Source organism: Aphelocoma coerulescens, chromosome 8 (assembly GCF_041296385.1).
Source record: "Aphelocoma coerulescens isolate FSJ_1873_10779 chromosome 8, UR_Acoe_1.0, whole genome shotgun sequence".
Classification (NCBI taxonomy): Eukaryota; Metazoa; Chordata; class Aves; order Passeriformes; family Corvidae; genus Aphelocoma; species Aphelocoma coerulescens.
The window spans coordinates 5,340,263-5,365,710 of NC_091022.1; the positions used below are offsets into that span (position 1 = coordinate 5,340,263).

The 25,448-nt window shown below is 48.2% G+C and overlaps 2 protein-coding genes across 5 annotated transcripts in view; one reads left to right on the plus strand and one right to left on the minus strand.

Annotated features, from left to right (window-relative positions):
• COLGALT2 (collagen beta(1-O)galactosyltransferase 2) overlaps window positions 1-13,831 on the plus strand; it is a 50,504-nt gene extending 36,673 nt beyond the window's left edge. For all 4 annotated transcript variants that reach the window (XM_069022653.1, XM_069022656.1, XM_069022655.1 and 1 more), the window contains 7 exons: window positions 3,670-3,789; window positions 4,251-4,327; window positions 8,791-8,897; window positions 10,028-10,160; window positions 11,003-11,130; window positions 11,630-11,836; window positions 12,218-13,831. In XM_069022653.1, coding sequence (XP_068878754.1) covers window positions 3,670-3,789; window positions 4,251-4,327; window positions 8,791-8,897; window positions 10,028-10,160; window positions 11,003-11,130; window positions 11,630-11,836; window positions 12,218-12,494 — 1,049 coding nt within the window. In that variant the 3' untranslated portion in view covers window positions 12,495-13,831. The remainder of the gene's footprint in view (window positions 1-3,669; window positions 3,790-4,250; window positions 4,328-8,790; window positions 8,898-10,027; window positions 10,161-11,002; window positions 11,131-11,629; window positions 11,837-12,217) is intronic.
• Window positions 13,832-15,305: 1,474 nt separating this feature from the next.
• Window positions 15,306-25,448, minus strand: part of RGL1 (ral guanine nucleotide dissociation stimulator like 1) — a 57,684-nt gene continuing 47,541 nt past the window's right edge. The window contains exons 10-18 of the mRNA XM_069023781.1: window positions 24,949-25,038; window positions 23,704-23,790; window positions 23,447-23,479; window positions 22,616-22,737; window positions 22,224-22,313; window positions 20,816-20,999; window positions 19,777-20,178; window positions 18,562-18,676; window positions 15,306-18,042 (exon numbers count right to left, since the gene is read on the minus strand). Of these exons, the coding sequence (XP_068879882.1) occupies window positions 17,945-18,042; window positions 18,562-18,676; window positions 19,777-20,178; window positions 20,816-20,999; window positions 22,224-22,313; window positions 22,616-22,737; window positions 23,447-23,479; window positions 23,704-23,790; window positions 24,949-25,038 (1,221 nt within the window). The 3' untranslated portion in view covers window positions 15,306-17,944. The remainder of the gene's footprint in view (window positions 18,043-18,561; window positions 18,677-19,776; window positions 20,179-20,815; window positions 21,000-22,223; window positions 22,314-22,615; window positions 22,738-23,446; window positions 23,480-23,703; window positions 23,791-24,948; window positions 25,039-25,448) is intronic.

Sequence of the window (25,448 nt, forward strand, 5' to 3'; positions counted from 1 at the left end):
TCATGCCTGTGGTGAGGATGTTTAGTCCCGTTTATTTCTGGAGAACACTCTTGTGAGTGTTCTGTCTCCAGCAGAGTCCAGGCTGGAAGACCTGTGTGTAGCAGTGTCAGAGCTGAAGGGGGCTCCCAGGACTGTAATGGCTATCTGTGTTGTTCTTTGCATGCTATGTTGAAAAGGGAAGAGTTTGAGGCATTATAAGGAAAAAGGGATTGGTGAAACCTCAGCGGCACCCGTAAGTGCCTTCTGTTCAGAGATCGTGAGTGGGTTGGTGACTTTCTGGGGTGAATTAGCAGGGAAAAGTTGTTCATGGGTCCTCTGAGTGATGTGCAGTTGGTGCTTCCTGTCCTCTGCAGAAGATGTAAAGTTAAGGAGAGCAGGAAGGGCTGCTCTTGGGAACAGACAGGCAGGGAGAAAGCCAAGGGAAGAAGGGTGGTTGTTGTTGTTCTGCAGGCTGAGCCTGCCTCCCCACTGTTCCCAGACCAGCACAGCAGCCATAAGCTGCCTGTAGCTTCCCTTTTAGTGGTGGGTCTGGTTGGCAGGTCTTGACAGCACCAAAAATGATGTTGTTTTCTTGGCAGACTGAGCAGGGCGTTCTCAAAATCAGCTGTGAGAGGATGAGGAGTGTCAGATAAGATGAATGATGGAGGAGAGGCAGCAAGAGCTGAAACTGGGGACAGAGGTGAGAAGTGAATTGCAGAGCAGATTCAGGGTCCTGACTTTCAGTCAGGACACCAGAGCAGAATCACAGAGTCAAGACCCCCAAGACCATTGAGTCCAGCATTTCCCCAGCGCTGCCAAATCCATCACTGAACCATGTCCCCAGGTGCCACGTCTTGGCTCCAGAGGAGACTTGAGGTTTAAGTTTGGAGAGCAAAGCAGGCTGCTTCGAATCTACCCCCCCACACCCCCTACTTCTTCCCTCTGACAGCTTTCCCAGAAGTGCAGCCTCCAATCCATGTGGTAACTGGAGTGCATTAGCTCCAGCTGCTTCAGAAATATTTCAGGGATTCAAACCCATCATTTTTTCCTTCCATCCTAGAACACTAGCTTTTTCCAGGACTGACCCATGACATGAAAGACTTTGCTTCAGCTGTCTGGCCTGTTGATCTGCTCAGAATGTTGGCTTGTGTCCTGGGCTGAGTTTTGTCACCCAGGATAAAAGGATAACATCCAAGTTCAGAAATGTGAAAAATGTGTGAGCTTCGAGGTAAACTTCTCTTTGGAGTAATTTCATTTACTTTCCCTGAAGTCAGAAATTATGTTGGCTTTTATCCCAGCCAAGTGCTGTGCTTAACACCTCAGATCAAACCATCGATTTCCAACAGGGAATCTCTTTCTGGAAGCAGCTGTTCTGTGATACTCCAAAGAGGTGGTCCTACCTCTGTGAGAGGACGTGGCCTGTGTGGGAGTCCTGACTCTGAACAAAGCTCAGAGCGGGTATGTTACTGCCAACACTGGACTCTGCAGAGCCCCTTGCACTCAGGAGAGCTTTTAGCCATCCAGGTCAGCCTGGAGAAAAGGAGCCTTGGGTAAGACTTTAGAGCCCCTTCCAGTGCCTGAAGGGGCTCCCAGAGAGCTAGAGAGGGACTTGGACAAGGGATGGAGTGACAGGATAGAGGGAATGGCTTCTGACTGCAAGAGGGCAGGGTTAGATGGGATATTGGGAAGGAATTGTTCCCTGGGAGGGTGGGGAGGCCCTGGCACAGGGTGCCCAGAGAAGCTGTGGCTGCCCCATCCCTGGAAGTGTCCAAAGCCAGTTTGGACAGGGCTTGGAGCAACCTGGGCTAGTGGAATGTGTCCCTGCCCATGGCAGGGGTGGAATGAGGTGAGTTTTATTGTCCCTTCTAGCCCAAACCATTCCATGATTCCATGATCTCCTGAGCTGCCTTTCAGCCTGGGTCTCTGAAGCCCTTGAGCCAGCCAGCAGGAAGGTCTGGTCACAGGGAAGTGGGGGCAATTTTGGTTCCTTAACTATAGCTGTAGTTTTTGGACATGACTGTAAATTTATGACTGTAAATTTATGACTGTATCTATGTCCTAAGTTTATGACTGTAAATACTGGACACTGCCTTTAAAGCCTGTTAATAATAATACAAATACCTTAGTTTTTCTATCCCTTGTAGCAATCATTTAACTTTATTATAAAAACAGAGTTGGAGAGTGAATCCCCATCCCCACTTTATGGGAGCTATACAATTTTCAAGTACCTTTTATCCCAGACAGAACAGGAACACTGGTGTGAATCTGTGCAGATTAAGTGTGTTCAAGACAGTGGAAGATAAGAACAGAGATCAGTGAGCCAGATAAGATTTGTTGATTAGATCAGTGCCAAATCCATTCATGTCAGCAGGTAGTATTTTTTTATTCTGCCATTTAACTAAATTGCAGCTGACAGCTGAATGTGTTTTGGCAAGTAGCATAGCCAGCAATTTACTTGTAGAACTTAAAATGAGAGAAACACCAGGGTCATTAGTGCTGACAGTTCTGCCCTGCTAAAAATACCAGGGATTAGGGGCACTAATAGATGAAAGCATCAGCACACCAGGTAGTGTCTGCTTTTAATTTATTTTCTCGAGGGAGGGGGCTGGTTAAGCTTGTTTCATTAAAAAAAAAAAAAAGATAAAGGCAGTTGTTGGCCTTGAGTTCTAGCAGCTTTGATTTGGGTTAGTTAATAAAGGACCTTACCAGAACTCAATGAAAAACAACAGAAATACTTCCCTTAGCTTCTCTGGATGTGGCTTTTGAGCATGTTGCCTGATGTGACAAGACAGAGTTACAGCCAGTGGTGAGCAAATCCTTGTCATCCCAGGGGGAAAAGTGTTTTGCTGATGCTGGGATGTTCCCACGGGGTGAGTCTGTGCCCTGCAAATGCATCTGTTCCAAGGACAGGCTTTGCACCTTCTCTCTGTTTCCCACCTTCAACAAGCAGTTGCTAAAGCTTTTGAGTAGAAGGGTGTTACATTATCACATCTGTTCTCCTCACTGGTGTTTCGCTCTGGGATTTTCCTTTAATCTTCAGGGCACAGTAAAAATTAGTCCTGGAGAGGAAAGGACTGTGTTTGGTGGTGACCTGGCATTTTGAAGGTTGTTGTCATATGTATTCCTCAAAGTCCTTTGCCAGCACAGGTGAAAATGTATCACATTTCCTAGCCAGAGCAAAAGGAAGCAGTGATAAAGAATAGAACAGGTTGGGTTAGAAGGGACCTTGAAGCTCATCTCGTTCCGTTTCAGGAACACCTTCCACTATCCCAGGCTGCTCCAAGCTCTGTTCAACCTGGCCTTGGACTCTGCCAAGGATGCAGCAGCCCCAGCTTCTCTGGGCAACCTGTGCAAGGGCCTCAGCACCCTCACAGGGAACAATTTCTTCCCAATATCCAATCAAAACACACTCTGTTTCAGTGGGAAGCCATTCTCCCTCGTCCTGTCGCCCCAGGCCCTTGGGGTTAGTTAGGCAACCTGTAGGGATTGGTTTTATGAGAGAGGCCACTTGCTGCCAGCCATGCAAAACAGAAAGTGGAACTGGAATGATTTTGAATTGTTTGCTTATGAAGCAGAACTTTTTGGGACTGAGGTCCTGGCACAAGGGTGTTTGTAGCTATGTAGCCACAGAGCAGTGAAATGCCCTGGTAGCAGGCCTGATAGTAGTTTCTACTTTTCTGTGATTCCCAGGAGTACAGATGTTCCTCTGCAACCGTGAGCACTACGGGTTCCTTCCCATGCCCCTGAAACCGCAGCAGTCACTGCAGGAGGAAGCTGAGAACTTTGTGCACACCCTGATTGAGGCCATGAGTGAGTTGCTGTGTCTTTGCCATGATGGACCCCCCAGGTTAATGCCTACAGAGCTCTCCTGCCAGCGGCCCAGCTCTCATTCTCCTGGAAGTCTGCATCCTGACCTGACCACTCTCATAGTGTTTTGATACACAGTTTTCTGAAATTTTCCACCACTTCTCTACCTAGGGATATAATTGCTTCACAGTCAGGTCAACCCCATCCACGAAATCCTGCAACTTCCCCAGATAAAATGCATCTTTCAGGTGGAATGGGTGCTGCATGTCCATGTTTTCTTCCTGATGTCTGTGGCACATGGCTGCTGGCTCTGGCTTTGCCATGTGATGCTTGCTGCTGTTCCCATTCTGCAAGTGGCTTCTCATCCCGGCTCCCACGGGCCGTGAGGGAGACACCTGTAGACACATTTTGTCCATTGCAGGGTGTGCACAAGGGTAACGTTTGGGGTCTCTCCTCTCTTGCAGTCGATCGCCCTCCTGTGGAGCCCTCTCAGTACATCTCTGTCCCTCCGAAGCACCCTGACAAGATGGGGTTTGATGAAGTAAGGAGCCTGTTCTGGTGTTCATTGTCTTGTCTTCTCGCTCATCACCTGATCCTTAACGTCCCTTCCAGCTCAAACCATGCCGTGATTCTATGTTGTATTCCAGCCAGCAAGAGAAGGCAGAAGTGAGGCTTGTCTTAGGGTGACTTTGTGATGTGTATCCCATATCGCTGCCCTATGCCCAGAAATAAATTATTTTTACCAAACCTGGTGGGGAAGGGGTGGTTGTGCCTTCTCTCAGAGGATATATTCTGAATTTCAAAACAGGCTGAAAAGCAGGTTAACTCCCCAGTTCTTCTGCTGTTTGTTCTGCATCTGATTCTGCAGAGCAGCTTGGCCTCCCTTCCATCTGTGACGGAAATTGGGCCTTTGGGAAAGCTCTCCAGCTTTCCAGTGGCAGGAGGGAAAGATTTCTCTCACCTGAGAGAGACATTGGAGAGCTGGGAGCAGGTGGGGCATCCAAGCCCCAGCTTGGGTACCCCCAGGGGTGCAAACCATGCCTGGGGAGAAGGACCCGCCAGGCTTTGATTGCTTGGTGTCTGTTATTCCCAGAGCCAGCAGCCCCTGTGTGTGCAGCTGCCAGGGTGGCTCTGGGACCGAGGGAATTGTGGGGATCAGGGGAGCCTTTGCCTTTTTGGTGTGCTCTGCTCCGTCTGTTTGTGGGGCTTCTGAAGCTGAACCTGATCCAGCTGTGTGTCTTTGAGCATCTGTGTTTAGAGCACAGCTGGTCCAGGTTTTTTCTGTTGTCCTTTGTGTCTGCGCTTTATTTATCCAGTTTATTATTCTTTCATTTGTACTGAGCTGGAATTCTTACTGCTTCTTACTGGGATGAGGATTTGCTCCACAGGCTACAAGGCTATGCTTGTATCAGTCTGCTTGGGACTGAAAAATATCCCTAAGCCCTTGAGAGTTACCTGCAATGAGGGCTTCAGCCCTCAGGCTTCCACCAGTCTCCTCGAGGCTTTGGACAGAGTCCTGCCCAGACATCTCTGCTCCTAGCCTTGACTCTCTGCTCTAGCAGGGATCACAGTGGATTTTCAGTGCCTGAAGTAATCACAAAAATCCTCTCTTTACCACGGCTTTCTACTTGGATGGTGGCCCTGCTGAAAATCCTAAATCCAGGCAGTGGCAGTGTTGTGGGTCAGTGTTCCTCTAGGACTGATGCTGCAGACTCATGTTACTCTGTTTGATGCAGGATATTTAGGTTTGATATAAACCTAAATATCCTGTATCTTTGGAAATTATAGACCAGGCTTTCCTAGGTGCCATAGGTTTCTGGAGGATGCACATTCCTGAGTACAGCCAGATCGTGAGTCCTCTCTACCTGGTTACCCGCAAGAAGAACGATTTCCACTGGGGCCCTGAACAGCAGCAAGCCTTCGCCCAGATCAAGCAGGAAATCGCTCACTCCATAGCCCTTGGCCCAGTCAGGACAGGACCAGAGGTGAAGAACTCTACTCTGCAGCCAGGAACAATGGCCTGTCCTGGAGCCTCTGGCAGAAGGTGCCTGGTTAGACTCGGGGCCGACCACTGGGATTCTGGAGCCGAAGCTACAGAGGGTCTGAAGCCAACTACACTCCCACAGAGAAAGAAATCTTGGCAGCTTATGAAGGAGTCCAAGCTGCCTCAGAAGTAGTCGGCACAGAGGCACAACTCCTCCTGGCACCCCGACTACTGGCTGGAAGGTGAGACTTTTGGGTTATCTTCTGAAGAAGAAGAGGAGCAGGTGACGTGTGACGAAGAAGCCCCTCCATATAATGAGCTACCAGAGAGTGAAAGACAATACGCCCTCTTCACTGATGGTTCCTGCTGAATTGTAGGCGCTAGCCGGAAATGGAAAGCTGCTGTATGGAGCCCCACATGACAAGTTGCACAGGCTACTGAAGGAGAAGGTGGATCGAGCCAATTTGCTAAACTCAGAGCCATCCAATTAGGTCTGGACATAGCTGAAAGAGAGAAGCGGCCAAAGCTCTACCTCTACACTGATTCATGGATGGTAGCCAATGCTCTGTGGGGTTGGCTGGAAAGGTGGAATAAAGCAAACTGGCAGCGCAGAGGAAAACCAATCTGGGCTGCTGAGGAGTGGAAAGACATTGCCACTCGGGTAGAGAAGCTATCTGTGAAGGTCCGTTTGTAGATGCTCACATCCCCAAGAGCCAGGCTAACAAAGAACATCGTAACAATAAACAGGTAGATCAGGCTGTGAAAATAGAGGTGTCCCAGATAGACTTGGATTGGCAACATAAAGGGGAGTTGTTCCTAGCTCGATGGGCCCATGATGCCTCAGGCCATCAGGGCAGAGATGCCACCTATAAGTGGGCACGAGATCGAGGGGTGGATCTAACCATGGACAGTATCTCCCAGGTTACCCGTAACTGTGAGACATGCGCTGCGATCAGGCAGGCCAAGCGGGTGAAGCCCCTGTGGTATGGTGGGCGGTGGTCCAAATACAAGTATGGGGAGGCCTGGCAGATTGATTACAACGCACTGCCTCAAACCCGCCAAGGCAAGCGCTATGTGCTCACAATGGTAGAAGCCACCACAGGATGGCTGGAGACGTACCCTGTGCCTCATGCTACTGCCTGTAACATCATCCTGGGCCTTGAAAAGCAAGTCCTTTGGAGGCATGGTACCCCTGAGAGAATTGAATCTGACAATGGGACTCATTTCAAGAACAGCCTTATAAACACCTGGGCTAGAGAACATGGCATTGAGTGGGTGTACCACATCCCTTACCATGCACCAGCAGCTGGGAAGGTTGAGCGGTGTAATGGACTGCTTAAAACCACCTTGAAGGCACTGGGTGGGGGGACTTTCAAAAACTGGGAGGTGCATTTAGCAAGAGCCACCTGGTTAGTTAACACCCGAGGCTCCACCAGCCAAGCAGGCCCTGCCCAATCCAAACCCCTACAAACAACAGATGGGGATAAGGTTCCAGTGGTGCACATGAGAACTATGCTTGGAAAAACTGTTTGGGTAAAGTCTGCCTTGAGCAAAGACAAACTCATCCGTGGGGTTGTTTTTGCTCAGGGACCAGGTTGCATCTGGTGGGTGATGCAAAGGGATGGAGAGACCCAATGCATACCTCAAGGGGACCTTGTTTTAGGGTGAACTACCCATGGCTCTGTACTTGTATCAGTATCAGCATGTATATATGTATATAATTCAGGTGATGCATGTATTTATATGGTTAAAAGGGTTAAGTTTCATGTAACATGTTAGTATGGGAAAAATTCGGGGTGGATAATGTTGGCGTTTTTGTTTAGTCCTAGTTTTTTTTCCTGTTAAAGGAATTTTTTCCCATATGCATGTTGCTGGGGGACAAATCGCTGGGTGCTTAAGAGAAGACAAAAGACCGGGCTACTCTTTGTTTCACCTGGGTGTGGGGTCAGTTCACTCTTGGCGTTCGGAGAGAGAAGCTGCAGAGAAAGGAGCTGCTGGTTATTTTTCTTCGGCCGTTTTTCTTTTCTGCTGGAAACAATGCTGGGATCCCAAAGCTGGTTTTCCCTGCCCTGCTGGAGGCTGGGCTGTGGCTGCCCTGCCCCTCCGCTGCTTTGAGCCTTCGCTACACTGTAGCCGTGCTTGCCCTGCCTGCCCGATCTCCGGGGGGTTCCCCGTTTGGATACATCCCATCTGTCCTCTGGGATCTGTGCTCATCTCTACTGCTCCAGCCCGCCGCTCCAGCCTGCTGTTCCCAAAGCCCCAGCCAGACACTGGGGCCAGCCGTCCGGGGTTTGTGAAGCCCTTGTTCCACCCTTCCCCGGGATCCCAGGCCACCGGTGCTGCGTGCTCCCCGAGCTCGCTCCGGAGCGCCCCCTGCAGCCACGGGGGAACCATCGCACCTGCCCTGCTCACCGGGAGCCGCCAGCGCCCCTGCCGGCTGCGAGCGGAACTGCACCCAAGGGGAAAGGGCCTGACAGCCGAGAAGGCTGGGACTGGGTTTGTGATTGTTTGCTGTTACTGCCACAGTTATTTTTGTTTGTTTGACTGGTTATACACATATAGATACATAATAGTAAAGAACTGTTATTCCTATTTCCCACATCTTTGCCTAAAAGCTCCTTGATTTCAAAATTATAATAACTCAGAGGGAAGGGGGGTTGCATCTGCCATTCCAAGGGAGGCTTCTGCCTTCCTTAGCAGACACCTGTCTTTCAAACCAAGACACAGGCTCTCTTTGGAAATTATAGACCAGGCTCTTACTGGTCTCCCCTCACTTTTCTTCATCCTCAAAGAGCAAGTTTCCTTCATGAACATCCATAAAAAATAGTTGTTAGAGAAAAAGCCTCTACAGTTTCAACTCAAAACCAACTCCAGCTTTTTGACAAATTCTGAACAACGTGGAATGAACACACATATGGTATTTTCCAATGGGGCTGCTGGAGAAAGGTGGACCAGGACTTCTCCTCTCCCTCCCCCCCTACTGGGAGTCTGATGTCCTGATATCTTTCTCTTCCATCCAGATTTTCATGATCAACCTGAAGCGTCGCAAGGACCGGCGAGATCGGATGCTGCGGACACTTTACGAGCAGGAGATTGCAGTGAAGGTAGTGGAGGCTGTGGATGGAAAGTGAGTTTTGGTTGGGCTTGAGGATGTTTTCAGATTGGAATGTGCTTTACTGCTTCACAGCATCTCCTTGGATGCCCTGGCCTCCTTCCAGCAGGGCAGGGTTGGCTGGTGGGGAGTTGAACACCACTTGGATCTCCCTGACCATCTGTTTGGGGCAGTTCTGCTCCGTTTCTTCCTTTGCAATTAGTCAGTCTCTGTGAGAGAACCAGTGCACTGGGGTTCAGATTAAGGTCAAAATCAGGTTAGAATCTTATAGGTTTCTGTGAATGGAGCAATTAACTCCTGGGAATATTGTCCATCCTAGTGCTGCAGAGCTGTGGTGCTACAGCATTAACCCTGACACAGTCCTTTCCAAGCTTACTCTTAAGTCTGGAGCACAAGTCTTTTGAAGAGCAGCTGGGGGCACTCAGCCTGGAGAAAAGGAGGCTCAAGGGGGACCTTTTGGCTCTTCACAACTCCCTGACAAGAGGGGGCATCCAGGCAGGGGTCAGGTTCTGCTCCCAGGGAACAAGGGAGAGGACAAGAGGAAAAAGCCTCAAGCCGTGCTGAGGAACGTTCAGGCTGGACAACTGGGAAAAATTTCTTCATGGAAAGGGTGGTCTGGCACAGGCTGCCCAGGGCAGTGGTGGAGGCCCCATCCCTGGGAGAAGGCTGGGTTAATGCTTAGATTCGAGGGTATTAGAGGTCTTTTCCAATCTTAATGATTCTATGGTTCTAAGGTATTTTAAGGCCATTTTATAATGAGAAATCAAGGCAGAAATTTTGAGTTCGTGAGTTGCAAAAAGGCCTCAAGGAGACGGGACTTGGGATCCCATCAAGGCTTCAGAAAATTAATCAAAGCCAAGCACCTGGCAAGTGGATGGTCCCACAGGAAGTTTTTGGCAGAGTTAAAGATAATTGATGGTCCCATGAGAAGTCTTTGGCAGAGTTAAGGATATGATGTATCAGCTTGATTTAGAGATGTAAATCAAGAAGGTAATTTTCCTCTGTGTTTTTGAGCAAAACAAGTGTAGGAATTTCTCAAGGTGTGGCTTTTCCCTGAACATCAGCAGCATTCCCCATGCTGTGCCGTGTCTGGCTTGAATTGATTTATTCTTTTGCAATGGTGATAGATACTCTCTGTTTCCCAGAGCACTGAACACGAGTCAGCTCAAAGCTCTCAGCATCGAAATGCTGCCGGGATACCGGGACCCATATTCCTCCAGGCCCCTGACCAGAGGAGAGATTGGCTGCTTCCTGAGCCACTACTACATTTGGAAGGAGGTGAGGATTTTGGGGTGCCTTGGGGGTCCTGCAGAAAGGTGCTGTCTCCTGGTGCATAGCCAGTCCTGGTGCAGAGCATCGGATCCAGCCCAGGTTTCTGGAAGCGTAGGATGGAACTGATTTCCTTGGATTGCAGGGGTCTTCTTGAATGCAGTGTTGACCTTTCACATCTCCCCTTTCCCCTTCCAGTAGCTAAAAGGGCTCCAAGAGAGCTGGAGAGGGACTTTGGACAAGGGATGGAGGGACAGGACAAGGGGGAATGGCTTCCCACTGACATTGGGGGCAGGGTTAGATGGAGTATTGGGAAGAAGTTCTTCCCTGCGAGGGTGGTGAGGCCCTGGCACAGGGTGCCCAGAGAAGCTGTGGCTGCCTCATCCCTGGAAGTGTCCAAGGCCAGGTTGGATGGTGCTTGGAGCAACCTGGGATAGTGGAAGGTGTCCTTGCCCATGGCAGAGCTGGATGGGCTTTGAAGTCCCTTCCAACCCAAACCATTCTGGGATTCTGTGATTCATTTGCCCTCAGCTCTAAGTGGTTTTTATCAGAACATTTTCATGACTGTTTTTGCAATCCATCCAATATCCTGCCTGGGGCCTTAGAAGAAAGGCAGGAAGGTTTTGAAAAGCACACGGGGTTAAAAAAACACTCCTGGCTTTTTTCCCCTAATTCTGCATCTGGACTGGAGCAAATTCTAGTGACTTGACATATCATGTATATGTCACAGAGTGGTTTTCCACCCTCCCTGCCTGCATGGTCTGGGAGGCAGTGCCAAGTCAGGGTGGCCTCGGTGACAGCAAGGCATCCGTGGGGGCCACTGTGCTCATGTTGGAGCCCTCATGTTTCAGGTGGTGAGCAGAGGCCTGGAGAAGACACTCATCATTGAGGATGATGTGCGCTTTGAGCACCAGTTCAAGAGGAAGCTCATGAAGCTGATGGACGACATCGAGCAAGCCCAGTTAGACTGGGAGCTGATGTAAGTTCCTGCTCCTCTTGGAGCTCCTGGGTGCATGAGGAGGTTGGCAGCACTTCTGGGGCGTGGCAGGGGTGCAGTTGGTGCTGCAGTGCAGGGGACAGTGGCACAGACTTCTGGGTGGCTCTTCCCATCGGGACTGATCTGCCCTCTGGGGCAGCTGATGCCGGGAGGCCCCTTAGGCACCATCCCTGCCTGTGGTGGACCGTGTTATTTGACCTCAGCTGTGTTGGAGATGCTGCTGTGACAGAGAAACCAGCAGACCTTAGTCCTGAGCCTCAGACTGTCACATTAGGTCCCTTAGGAAGCCTTTCACAGCTGTACCACCCACTGGGTTAGACTTGGATGTCTGGGAGTGGGGCAGGATAGAAATCTGTGAGCTGGGTCAGGGATTGCTTCTGGGATTGAACCTTGGCCCTGCCCTGGCTGACATGAATAGCCTTGTCCTGGTTGCTACGGATTCACTTTGGTTCCCATCTCCTTGATCTTTTTACCCCTGAAGCTACATTGGCCGGAAAAGGATGCAGGTGCAGGAGCCCGAGAGAGCTGTTCCCAATGTCCGGAACCTGGTGGAAGCTGATTACTCCTACTGGACCCTGGGGTATGCGATCTCCTTCCATGGGGCTCAGAAGCTCATCAGGGCTGAGCCCTTCAGCAAGATGCTGCCTGTGGATGAATTCCTGCCCATCATGTACAACAAGCACCCTGTGTAAGTCCCTCTATGGCTCAGGGGAACACAGGCTGGGTTTTGCTGACTGATCTTAAGCCAGATCTTGTTGGTAGCATGGTTGGTGGGGACTCCTTGTGGTGCTTGGTTGTGTCCTCCTGGCACAAGTCAAAGGAGGTGATGGGGGAATTGTCCCTGCCTGGGGCAGGGCTTGTGGGCTGGTTCTAAGGCACTTGGTTGTCTCTGGGTACAGGCTTTGGTTGTACAGGTGTGTGTGGTTGTAAGGATGTGTTTCCGGCTGTACCCCAGCACCTACTCCCACTCCCAGACCAGTCTGCTCCTGGGATTTACCATGTCTCCCAGGGACAAGCTTGGCACCAGTGAAGGTTCTGCTCTTGCTGATGGTGTTTCTCTCTTCCTTAGCACAAAGTATATGGAGTACTATGAGTCCAGAGACTTGAAGGCCTTTTCAGCAGAACCCCTTCTTGTTTACCCCACACACTACACGGGGCAGCCGGGCTACCTCAGTGACACAGAGACCTCCACCATCTGGGACAACGAGACAGTATCAACGGACTGGGACAGAACACACTCCTGGAAGTCCCGGCAGCAGGGCAAGATCCACAGCGACGCCCAGAACAAGGATGCCCTGCCCTCCCAGTCATCCTTTAACGCCCCGTCATCCAGGGATGAGCTATGACTGCCTGCCTCCTTGGGACTCTGTTGACAGCTGAACCTGCCTCACACTTTAGCTTTTCACCCTTGAAAGTTGTAGAGCAGCTCTTCATGTGGTCTCCTTCCCACTGCTCCCAAGAGCCATGTGTGGGATTGGGCCAGACACCTGCCCAGGCCACCGTGGACAGGGTGGGACACCAAGGAGGAAGAAGAAATGTGTTCCAGATCTGAGCAAAAGCCCTGGCAAGCTTTTGTTAAAAGAAACCAGTCTGGAATGACATCGTTCCACACTTCCTCATGTAGAACACTGTATTTATAAAGATTAATATATAGAGGTGTACAAATGTCAGTACCTTTCGGGATGGCTGTACCTGGGCTGCTCCCTCACTGTTGCTCCTTGTAGGTCTGTAGGCTTTTACCTCCCTGTTTGCTGAGCATCTGGGGGATTTGGGTTTGTTTTCCAAAGGGATCCCTATCAGAATCAAGATGTTTCCCCAAAATGTTCAATGCGGGGGAGCAGTGCTCCTCTGTTGTGTCTTCTCCCTGTCACGCTCCTGTAAAAAACCAGTGCTGGCTTCCCCTCAGCTCATTTTTAATCTTGCTGCATCCCATCTAAACAGGCCTTGGGATTCAGAACAGATGTCTTGGCATGTCTGAAGTCATGGAAGCTGTGCAAGTGGAGGTAGCTGGATTTATTTGTGTTTGCACTGCCTAAAGGGAATGCGGGCAGAGTTGGTCCATGTCGCATCCTGCTTCACCCACACCTCAACTTAGTCCTTCAGGAAAACAAAACCCCACAGCCTATTGGCAGGCCTGATTGTTTATGCCATAAAAGCAGGTGTAGGAGTTTTGGGAACTTCAAATGTAAGAAGTTAGGTTACAAACTCTCCTTATAAAACCGAAAGAACCTACAGCAATGTTACTGTCTCAACAGCCCGATACAATTGTGTGTTACAGGACGGAAAGGCGACTTGCCTGGATATTTTTTCATGTGAGGAGCAAACTTGTCTGTTTTTTGGATGAGTTCTGATGTTTTTGCTGTTGGCTCATATGCCAGCAGGATATGGTGTTTATTTTTTTTAAAAAAACCTTTCTCAGAGGCCAGGTGATCATGGACTACACTGCTTAGGGCAGCTGGCACAGACCCTGAGCTGCTGGGCAGTGGGAGGATTCCCTCCTGGAATTGCCATCTGGGGACTCACCTGCTGGCAGATCTGTGCATTGAGTATGTGTGGCTGGTGTTTTGGTTTTAATTTTTGTTTGTTTTGAATAATTACTGATCAATGTTGTGCTTTCTGCTACAGAAGACATGTTATTACCTGTCAGCCGGTCTGATAATACATAGAACCTGGTGCAAGATGAGTAGCTGTGTGTGTTCTTATTGTGTGGGTGAGTCCTGGAATGGTTTGGGTTGGAAGGCACCTCTAAAGGTCATTCAGTCCAAGCCCCTGCCATGGGCAGGGACACCTTTCACTTGACCAGGTTGCTCCAAGTCCCCTGCAGCCTGACCCTGAATGTTAACTGGAGATTAATGGAAGTCCAGCTCAAGGGATTCTTGGCTGTGTCCCTCTCCTATGGAGTCACTGGCTGTATAAAGGTGCCCATTCTGCAGTTCCCACCTGGAAGCCAAGTTCCTGCTGGTGTCCATGTGGGAGCAGGTGCCCACATGACGTGGTGAGTATGGAGGTTGCACTGTGGGCCCACACATGGCCTGAGTCATTCCTTGCTCACAATCCCTCTTGCTTCCTCTGCAGGTCTCTTGCTTCATGAGCCCACATGGCCTGTGTGAAGGACAGTGGAAATCCCAAAGGTGTTGGTGAGAAGCTCCTGCAGGAGCAGGGCTCCATAACCAGGTGAGCATCCAGCACTCAGGTGTCACTGTGGATACAAGAGTCACGTCTCTTCCACCCTCATGTTTTTTGTTCCATGACAGACCCACTTCAGTGCTTACAAGCTGCCTCTCCTTCCTTTCCCCTTGCCGGGGGATTTCCCTGTGTGTTGACGCATCATTTCCCTGCGTGCACAGGGTGCACAGGGAGTACAGGGTGCTCCTCACCAGCAAACAGAGGATTTAAAAAAGTACAAGATATTTGAGTTGTCCCTGTTTCGGTTTTTTAACTTTTTTCAAATCATGAAAGATGGAAAAGGTCTCTGCATCACTTGCACAACCTTGAACTGGAGCTTCTGGGCTCCTTGGCCTCACTGCCAGCCCCGCAGCGGAAGGCAGGGACGTGCATGTGAGGATGTGTCAGCCTGGAATAGAACTGCTGAGAAGTGGAGCTGGTTCGGGTGCTCAGGGACCCTGAGTTCACTTTAACTGATTTCCTTAAGCAGAGTGGTAGTTTATGAAAAACAGGTTTACAGCAGGGCTGGGGTTTTTAGCTTGGGGATTCAGTGCATGTTTTTCCTTTTAGTTGACTCGGGAAATAAGTGGCACTGGGGGCTTGATGGTGGTTTCAGGGGAGGGGAACAGATAAAGGATATAGGAATTAAATGCCTGTGTCCATTTCAGAGCAGACAAGGCCTCAGTCTTGCTGATCGGTCCTTTACTCTGTGTGTGTGTTTATACATCCAAAATTCTCCATCTTTTGACATAGGCAAGACCTGGCTGATGCCAGTGGTTCTACCCATGTGACAAATGCTGTTCCCTGCCTGTGTTTCCAGTTCTTTGGCAGGTGCTGCCCAAGCTTTGCTCTCTCCAGAATCAAATGTGTTTTGGAAAAGTAGGAGCCACTTGAAACACCTCTGGATTTTTCTGGTATTTTTCCACTTTACAGATACTTGTTTTTGTTACAGGTTGCGGAGGATGCCTGTGCACAAAAAACTTGAGACACAATTGTGATTGCAAAGCAAATTTCTTTTATTTTATTAGTTGCTGCAGCAAATAATACACACCAACCCCTGGATTCGTGAAGAGCTGCTGAGAAGGAGATGGAGCATGGTGCTCAGGCGGGAGGGGCAGGCAGGGCACCTTCAGGCCATCCCCTGGATGGAAACGGTGTGCATCTTGTCCTTCTCTCCCCTTCCTCCCCAGAACCACACCTTAGACCTCCTCCTCTGCACTGGAATTTTTTCAGTTACAACGGCATCTCACAGGTGGCCAGCGTGTGAGAAGAGGCCACAATGGCTCATGATACCCCCTCCATGCCAATATCAGCTCCACTGTGCATTGTTCCTCTTTCACAGGTTAAGTTCCTATAGATTGACCAATACATTGTTTCTCTTTAAGGGTCAAGGTCCCACCATTAAACTGTAAACTGTTCTTCATTATCTTGTTGACATGCACAACCATGGGCCAAATATGGCAGGGCCTTAGACACAACTTGGGTCCCTGAGACAACTTGGTTTTTTTTTTTGACTCAGCTAATTGGTTTCAAAACTGAGCAGGAGTACCAGCTTTGAACCAGCCTTCTGGCAACTTCTTCACAAGGCAGGCTGTGGTGGCAGGCCCTAAAAAGGATTAATTGCAGTAAGACTGCTTGGAGCCCACCAGCTTGGTCTTTGCTTTGGGTTAAGGATGGAAAAGTGCTGTTGTGCTCTCAATATGGCATATGGAATTCCAAGTTCACCAATGGATTGTATTGATCCTGAAGGAAATAGAGTAAGATTGTAGTGTTGGGTTTTGTGGCCTGAAGCAGTTTAAGAATCAGATTCAGGTACTCTTTGTTTTGTCTTCCTTGGTATGAGAGGCCTTTAAGTAGCCATGGCAGCTGTAGTTCAGGGAGTGAGTATGAGGCTTTTGGGCAGCTTTAAGAGCCTCATGCTGAAGTAATTTGTGAAATGGCAGAAGGGGCTGTAGTGTGTAAACTGTTTGTCTCAATGTTTGTATTTTATGCAGGGAGGGAAAAACACAAGGTAATGATTGGGAGAGCAGGAGGAAAAAACGCCATGATTGAGAAAATGGGGAGAAAGCACTTCTCTTGTATTATCTAGCCTCAGAAGTCATTCAGTGGCCCAAGAGAGAATGATTTCATGCAGAAGCTGTAAAATTGGTGTGCAATCTAAATTACCCAGTTATGGAAATCTTTAAGCTGAAACCTCATGAAATAGCACAAAATATCCCTATCTCTCACAGGCTCTGTGCATGGCTGATGCACTGGGAGGGCTTTGGCTTTGCTGTTGAGAAGTTAAACAGTAAAAGTGGGGAAGTTGAAGAAAGTGACAGCAAGGGAAGTGGAGTGAGGTGCTTTTACATATCTGACATACACTAATAAAAGGAAATTGACCAATTCCAGGCAAATATTAATGAAAAACAATTTATATACTTATCATATAAAGATTACAGGTAAGCAGTTAAAAATGTAACATATATAAACATTTCGAAAGTGTAATTTTAAAATCCAGAACATTCACGTTTCAGCTTAACACTGCTATACACCCTCTGAGTGAGCAGTACTATATACATTAGAAGCTATGCTATGTACACAAGGAACTGCACTGTACAGACACCAAAAGCAGAGAAAACTGAATTTCTAGTCTTGCCCTAACTCTGGGCAAAGGTTAAGGCTCAGTAACAACTCCCCCTCTGTCACCCTCCAAACAAACATACAACAGGAATTCATTAATTGTTCAGATTACAACCTACACCAGGCTTGTGGGACCTACTGTAGGTCTCTTGGATGTACAATATACCTACAGTCAGTCTGTTTTACCTACCTGTAAACAGAAGTGATACATCCAATCACAGTGTAAAATTTACCTGAGCCCAGTTTTGCAAATTAGTGGCACAGAACTGGGGGGGAAAGGCCCAGGCATGGATAATGAATCCATTTTAATGAATGATCATTAACAATCCTAAGCTATCTCTTTGGATAATAACTCCTAGATCTGCATAGGGGTGCACAGTGCTACCACCAGAACCAGAAATACTGTATCTATTTCATGTGTCTCAAATCAGGGCTGCTTACAATCCAACGTCTTACTTATGGCTTTTAAAAAGGTTCAAAGTTCACCTCCTGCAGAGGAATTGCACATTGGGAGGAGGTCCATCTGTCACATGGGAGTGCACACAAAAGACATCGAGTTCTGGTCCATGGCTTAACCAAGTCCAACAGAAACCACCCTGTCGTGACATTAAGATCTCCATCCAACACAAAGTAGTGTTTGTGTGTCTCATTCATGATGTTCATGCAAAGGCAAGTGCAGTTCATTCATTTTAAAGTTCTTTGGAAAAGATCCAAAATGGGTCATTCTCTGGTGCAGAAGAAGTCCAAAAAGTTTCCAGCTGGTTTAGGCAGACATGTACTCAGAACTTGCTTCAGTTCTATAAAAATAAATTCAGATGATCTTCTTCTGTATAATACTGGCACGAAGGAGACTCTTTTCTCACAAGAGTTGGCTCGTCAGGTGTCCTCAAGACAAATGTGGAAGTCCGGAGCCTTTGCACCAGGGACTGCCCATTGCTCCAACTGCACATTTTCAACAGGAAATTCTGACAGATTCCCCATAACGCAGGAGGGCAGTGCAGGTGCAGCCTCAGCCAACCAGCTCTACCTTCTTCCGCAGGATGAAGTCGAAGTTCACGTGGCTGTTCATGCCATAGAAGACGTTGGCATCGCGAGGGAACACCAGCTCTGCAGAACAGGGCCAGAGCAGCATTAGTGGGGAGGGCTGCACGGCTGCAGGAAAGCTGGGAGAGGACAGGGAGCAGGATGGCATGGGCAGGGCCCTCTCCCTGTTCTGCCAGAGTGGCATCGGGAGCAGCTTCCTGCAGGAAAGGGAGCAGGGCAGGACGGGGAGGCCGGGCCCAGGCCATGCTCACCCTGGCAAGAGGCTGTGGCAGCCTCTCCCAGAGAAGGCTGATGATGGTTGGGATCCAAGGGCCTAGTCCCAGGGAGGCAGGACATCCCCCCCACCCCCAATCCTGTGGTCACTCTATGGCTGCACGGCACACATGAGGTCTGCCTGGCAGCCCAGGAGCTTGCTCTGCCTGTGGGCAGGGGGCTGTGCTGACAGAAACCACCTCTGAGTGGCCAGGGGGATCTCACTGGCAGCTGTGACCTGTCCATGGCATTTCTAATGCTTCCCATTTTACTCTTTCCTTTGAAATCCAACAGAACTTACCAGGCAGCAGCAGAGTTCTGCTTCCCTACCTTTGTCCTCAGAGATGACCTGCACAAGCTCGTAATCTTCAACTGCATCAGGCTCGAGGTTGTGCTTCAGCAAGGCTCGCTGTGTGACATCAGGGATTCTGTCTTGGTTGGTTATCTGGAAAGATAAGTTGCAATGAGAGATTCTTCTCATTCACTCTTGTGATTTAATAATTAGTGAAAACCTGATTGCTTGGTCTTAGAAGAGAGGTCAGAGAACTGAAAAAACCACAGTGGGTCAGTAACAAAGGGGCAGGCGCTGACAGATACTAAACTTAGTATTTATGACATTTGAAGGTGGTGGCTTTTTAGTTCAAGCTGACAGATACGGTACTAGAGGAGACAGCAGTAAATCCCAGTCAGTGTCTGTTCCCTTTGAGAGACCTCATTCTCACCAGCCACAAAAGGCCCTTGAATAGCTGCCCTAACTGCTGTTTGCAGGCTCCTGTGCAAAGCACTTCCTTGGACATCCTGCAGAGCTTTGTGGCCTTGTAGCTGGGTTTGCTGTGTGCTGTGGAAGTGCATCTGGAGCAGACACAGGGCTCCTCCAGAGCCTCCTGCAGTCTCCCCAGGAGCCAAATCTGTCAGGCTCTCAGGGAACAACTGGCTGGATTTGGGGAGGTGAGACCATTAAAATCAGGAACTAAAGGTGCTGAGAACCATGTTTGTTCTCCCCGGCAGGCCCTGAGGGTCCCTAGCTGAGCTGAGCCACATCACCCATGGTCCAGCACCAGTGGCAGTGTCGGGATGTCTGGAATAAGCAGAGAGGGAAATGCCTGAATTCTGGAGCTGCTGTCTGGCGAGAGGAGGGAGATTCTCTCTTCTTCACAGGGAAAAGCTGCAGAATTAAAGGGTGTGTCAGCTCCTGCCCCTGCAGCTCCCTGTTTCCAGAAACTAGCTCCTGGGGAAAGCTGCTCCAGGAAAAACATGGCATCTTATGTCAAAACCTGAATGTGCTCACAGTGCTTCACCTGGAGCTTTTTGATAAAACACAGACTTCAATTTCCAGACCAGATACTTCCCCAAAGCTGTTTTCAAACATCTCATTCCTACTAGGCTCCACACCTGCAGTAGGTATGCTGCATTGGCATCATGTGCCATTTTCCCTTTCCAGCCAGGTTTGATGAGCCAGCTCAGTGAAGGGGTGTTCTCAATGCAGTGATAGGTTCAGTCACCCGCCATGGACACATCTGCCAAGCCCAGGGCTGTGCCACTCACCAGGATGCTCTTGTAGACACTGGCGTGGAGCCCATCCATGCTGACCCGGATGATGCATGAGCCACCGCTCTGCCGGTTGTACACGGGCAGCTCTTTGGGGGTGCTGCTCAGCACCGAGCCCAAGTCCCTGGTGGGGATGGAGCCACTGTCCGAGCCTGAGCCAGGGTCAAAGATGGAGCCCTTGCTGGAGTCCAAGGCTTTGCTGGAGTCTGAGCCCTTGTTGGAGATCGAGCCCTTGTCAGAGCTGATGGAGCCCTTGTCGGAGTCATAGCCCTTGTCAGAGCCCACAGAGCTCTTGTCGTCATTGGAGGCCAGCAGGAATGAGGGTAAAGATGACACCCCTGAGGAAGTTGTGCTCGTGGAAGAGTCAGGAGAACAGGAGGATAAGGGGTATCCAGAGATCTGCACAACAGAAAGGAAAGTGCTGTCACAAAGGAGACATTTGGTATGTCTGGGTGTGTCATTGTGCCAGAGGAACGGGAGAAAGCAGAAGGCACAGACAAAACCTCAGTCACCCACACTCTGCCCAACCTGCTGGCAGGAGGATTCCTTGCCTCCAGGAAAACTGAACTTCCCTTGATTGATTTCAGCATTTTAATGGCAGTTTCTGTGCTGCTGGGGTTGCTCTGGCCTCGCAGTAAGAGCTGTCCAGGAGGTGGCAGCAGATCCAAGGAACAGCACGAGGTCCCAGGAGCTGGGACCGGCTGGGAAGGAGCACACGGTGTCACAGGCACTCCTGCTTCCAACAAGTGGAAATACACACACCACTCCCTTGCAGCCATTCTCCTTGAAACTGCCCCCTTCCTTCCCCTGCTCAGCGTCTTCCTTTCTCTCTCTCTGCCTTGCTCAAAAGCTTCCTGACAGGAACAAACCCACTGTAAGGGGCAACACAGAACATTGTTCAAGAGTCCTGACTGGATTACTTCCATTTTTTCACATTTCTCTCCCCATTCCACTAAAACCAATGCTCTAGTCAAGGCCAAGAGCCTTGGGCAAGTATCTTGGGGCTGCCTGCAGCATACAGAGGCCTCAGCTGTACCTTTTTCAGAGGGTCCTCAGGGCTAGAGATGGGAGTCACACACACATCCTCAGTTTCAGAGTGATTAAACTCACACGATGAAACGCTGGCTGAATCCGTGCATTCCCCAGAGCTCCCTCCTACAGGAGAGCTCTTCGGGGGTTGCTCTTTGGGTGGGGTGAACACATCAGTGCCCAGAAAAAGTCTAGTATAGAAAGAAAGCATAAAAGCCAGTAAGCGAGAGCTGGGCTGAGCAAAGTTGTCCCTTGGTTCAGAACTCTTACATTCTGGAGTTTTTTCCTCTCTGGAGTGGCCTATTGTTTTAATTTCCTCTGTGGTATTTATACAGGCTTTGTTACAGGCTAACACTACACCTTCCTGACCCAGAGTGCCCACAGCTGCAAGGCCACAACCAACTCATGCTTCACTAGAGGAACACTCCCCTTCGGTCTCTTCACATTTTCAGGCTCATTTAATAAAAAAAACTACTTCAAAGGGCAAATTCACCCTGCTGCCAATTCCTGCCCTCTATCAGGGTGCCACAGGTACCAGGTTCTCTCTAGAAGGCTGGAGATGCACACAATAAAGAGATCATAAAGTGTAAATTAAAGGCTCTCTCTCTCCGACACTCATTTCTAAATGCAGGTCAAGTGACTTGAAAGGAGTGCCAAAGGAAACAAGCTGGTCTGACCCACCAAGTGGAGGAGCAGGGAGCATCAGCATGCAGTTAATAATTTCGTACAGCTTAGAGAGGTGTCACTCACTGCTTTTCTACAGTATTCATTTGTAAAACACATTCAGAGTGCAGATATTTTTACTTCAGTCTTTGAACTCTGCTTTATTCCATGCAGCTTTCCCTGCATTCCTGCTAGCCTCTTGTTTCTCATGTCTAGCTGTATGGCCTTGTCCTCTACCCACCTCCTGTTTGAATCTTTGTGGTAATACATCAAATTAGACCACATCCCCATGATTTTTTTTCCTTCTCCAGCTGGAAGGCAGATTGTTTCCACTATCAAATGCCTTTTTGCTAACCTCAATTTTCATACTAAAATCCTGCAAGGAATTTTTGCATGTCTATAGCAATTTAGACTAATAATAGACGAGACTCATTTATTCTGTTTTGCTGCTGCATTCAGGGAAGCTGTTACACAATAGGTACTGAATTATAATCCAGCACTAAAATGATTCCTTTTTTTGACACCATAGGAAGGATTCTGTACTCTAGTCTCTTTTATCATTAACAATCCTCATGACTGCTTCTAACAACACAAAGGAACAGCTTCAGCCACAAGGCTGCATTGCTCCTTAAAAGCAATGCAGGGGTGTGGATCCCCAGCCAGGTTTTGCAGCTGATGAAATGAGCGCTGCTTGTTTGAGTTATCCAGGTCCATATTCCCACTCCAAACCCCCTCTGCCCCATCATACTCACGTGCTGATCCTCTTCACCATGCTTTTCTGGGATTTTGGAGACAGGATGTTGGTATCAGCAGCTGCTTCAGCCTCACGTGAGAGTTTGTAACTGCAGGGCAGAGGGCAGCAGGCAAATATTTGCAAACAATATTATTTAGTTGTACATCTCACAGCAGCAACATTCAAGAAATCCAAGAACCCTTCAGTTATTCCCTCCTCATAGAAGGTTGCAGCCCCACAAAGAGGAACACTGTCCTGCCCGCATTTTACCAGGGCCAAGGGGATATTTCACCTCTTTATAATTGTTTTTAAAACTATTGCTCTCCAGTGTTTGTATGTCCCTGCCATGACCTGCCCAGGTGTGGGGGGGGGGGCGAGAACAGAGGTTTGCCAGCTGCATTGAGGACCTACCTCTCCTCCTCTGTTAAGTGTCGCTGCCTCCTGAACCACTGGATGAATTTCTGGTCTGGTATCAAGCAATAGCTGTTGCATGAAGATTGCAGGAGCTTGATTTGGGCAATGACTTCAAATTCCTAAGACAAGAAATAATCAAATAGAAAGTCTAATTAGAAAACAAGATGATATTCATTCGTACTCTAAAAACATACAACAAGGGACCCAGGACAAACTTAGCTTGATGTGAAGTTCGGTTTCAGCTGAGTAACTATTTCATGAACCAGTTTTCTAACAATAAAGGTGGGGTTTTTTTCCTATGATTCATAATGTGCACTCACACTTGCTCCAGAGGAACATAAAATGCTACCCCCTTAACACACCTGACGAGCGTGCTGCTCTTCTGTAACTGCATTTGTACACACACTTTGCCAGAATAACCCTGGATTGTGTAGGACAGGTTATTGAGCAGTTAAAGGCAGGAAATTGCTCATCACAGCCAAGTTCAGGTCTGCTTTCAAGCCCCAGGATGGAGATGTGGCCTGACTTCATTCAGCCCAAGGTAACCCCAGCACCTTTACTCCTACAGGACATTACTTATCTCTGACCAACGAGGATGAGACTGAAAGGAGATACTGACAGCATTTATTTCTCAGTCCTCTGTACTTCGTTTGTTCTCTGCAGCCTTTTACCTACAAAGAGTTTCCTGCAGGAGAAGGAAGATATTTACTAACTGCGTGTTCTGGAAAGCAAAGGTCTCCTGCCACCAGGTCTGGTTCAGCTGCTAAAGATAAATGGCCTTGCCCAAAGGATATCAATAAACCAAAAATCACAGAACATTCAACTTACCCTTCGTCTTTTCTCAAAATTGATCAGGCCACCCTGTTGAAAGGAAAGAGAAGGGATCAGAGAAGACCCAGACTCGTACCTTGAGATAAATGCACTCAAATTCACACAAGTTCTGGTTAATAACACTGCACATTGCTTCCTTTTTCTCTTTGAAAACAGATATTTTAAGAGCTGCAGAAGGAGAAGATATAGAAACAGATAAACTCATTTGGGGAGGCAGGGAGGGTATTTAGCGTTCCAAAATTCCCCCAAGTTACCTCAACATAGTCCTGAAGGGCTGTGTCAAGCATGATGAGATCGGTCAGGAAGGTGCCAAGGTATGGGACCGTGCCTTGCATCACTCCCTGCAAGTGAGCAGAGTAATGCTGGATTAATTAACTGAAAAATGAGAATAATTAGAATTCCAGAACACTCCTGTGTAAGAAAATGAAATTAAAGTAGTCTGCTTAACCAAGCAGCAGTCTTATAATGATGTTTTCTTTCATTACATCATTCTCATTAGATAATCTAGAATTTAAATCCAATTCCAGTGAGACCAGGATGCTCTAACAGGTATCACCCAGTGGTTTTGTATCACAGTATTGCCCCATTGATTCCCAACAGTGGGTCCCCCAGGAAACCCTGCCTGTGGGAGAAGCACTGAGGACCAGGAACAGGGTCCCTCTGTCACCTGCTGCAAGAGGTGAAGCTGAGGAATGGTCCTGACCAGCCTGAATGAGCAGTTTCTGCTTCATCCCTGTGGATTTTTACTTAATGATGTCTGATTATACCTTGTGATAGTGAAGTCAAATCAAGCCACAGTTTTTTTCTCTCTCCAAGAAGTGACCATCTTCCCCAGCCATCCACTGCATTTTAATGCTAATTATTCACACTTTAAACTTCTAGACTGCCAGCACTTGCAGAGTTCAGGCTGGCTCTAAGCTTGTGAAGGAAACACTTGTTTCTACCATCCAAAAGGATCTGTATTTTTTCCAGTCAAACAAATACACAGACAAAAATCATATTCAGCACTTTTGCCTCCCTATCCCAGATTTCTCTCCTCCCATCCTTTTAGATCTTTGCCAGCTTTGAGACAAAAACTATTTTCGCCAACAGACTGGAACCCAGACACATTTTACAAAGCAATCTCTGTAGAAGCCTGTGCAATTTTCAAGCTGGTATGTCAGAAGCTTCATGAGCTTGTTTGAAAGTAAATGAGACTTCTGCTCTGCCAGAGCTAATTTTTTTTTATCACAAGAACTCCAGTATTGACAGCAGCACATATTTTACTACATGGAAATTGTGTTTCTCTCTAAAGTGTAACAAGAGTAGATAATGGAACTCTTTCTTGTAGGACAGAAACAAGACAGCTGGAAGTGATGACCACATGTTTATATCCATCAATCATCTCCTGCCTACTCACTCTGGTGAAGACCTTTCTAGATTTTGCTTCTTATAGAATTGACCAATTAGGGTTAATCATGATACCAGTTCAAAAAGGGGAGAAAAACCCCCAAACACACCTTGTTTTTTTGAAGTTGCAGTCGCTTCTGTGACTTTTTCTGATTTTCTTTCTCACTGCTGTCCAGATTCGCAAATTTGGATGTTGCTTCCTGTGAGGTAGAACAGAATTAAAGGCAGTTAATGGAGGATCCAAGTGGTAAACTAGCAACTACATGCATGTAAAATAATAAGTACATTTAACCAGACAAGTTAAGCCAGCAAAAAATATTTGCTGCGTAGACACACATGTGTCTACATACATGTGTTGATTTCCTGGGACTCGGATGCTGATTGGGAATTTCAGACAAAAATCACACAAGATGACTATGAGGGAATTTTTCTCAGAACAGCTTTGGCCAAAGCCAAGGCTGCTGAAAATCTCCTGGGAGTTTAAATCAGAGAAGCTCAGACATAGTTCAGGTGTCCCAAGACTCCTGACCTCAGGATTGCTGGTTAATTCCCTAATCAGGCCTGCTACGAGTAAACATCTCCATCTTATGTAACACTTTGCTGTTTTTCT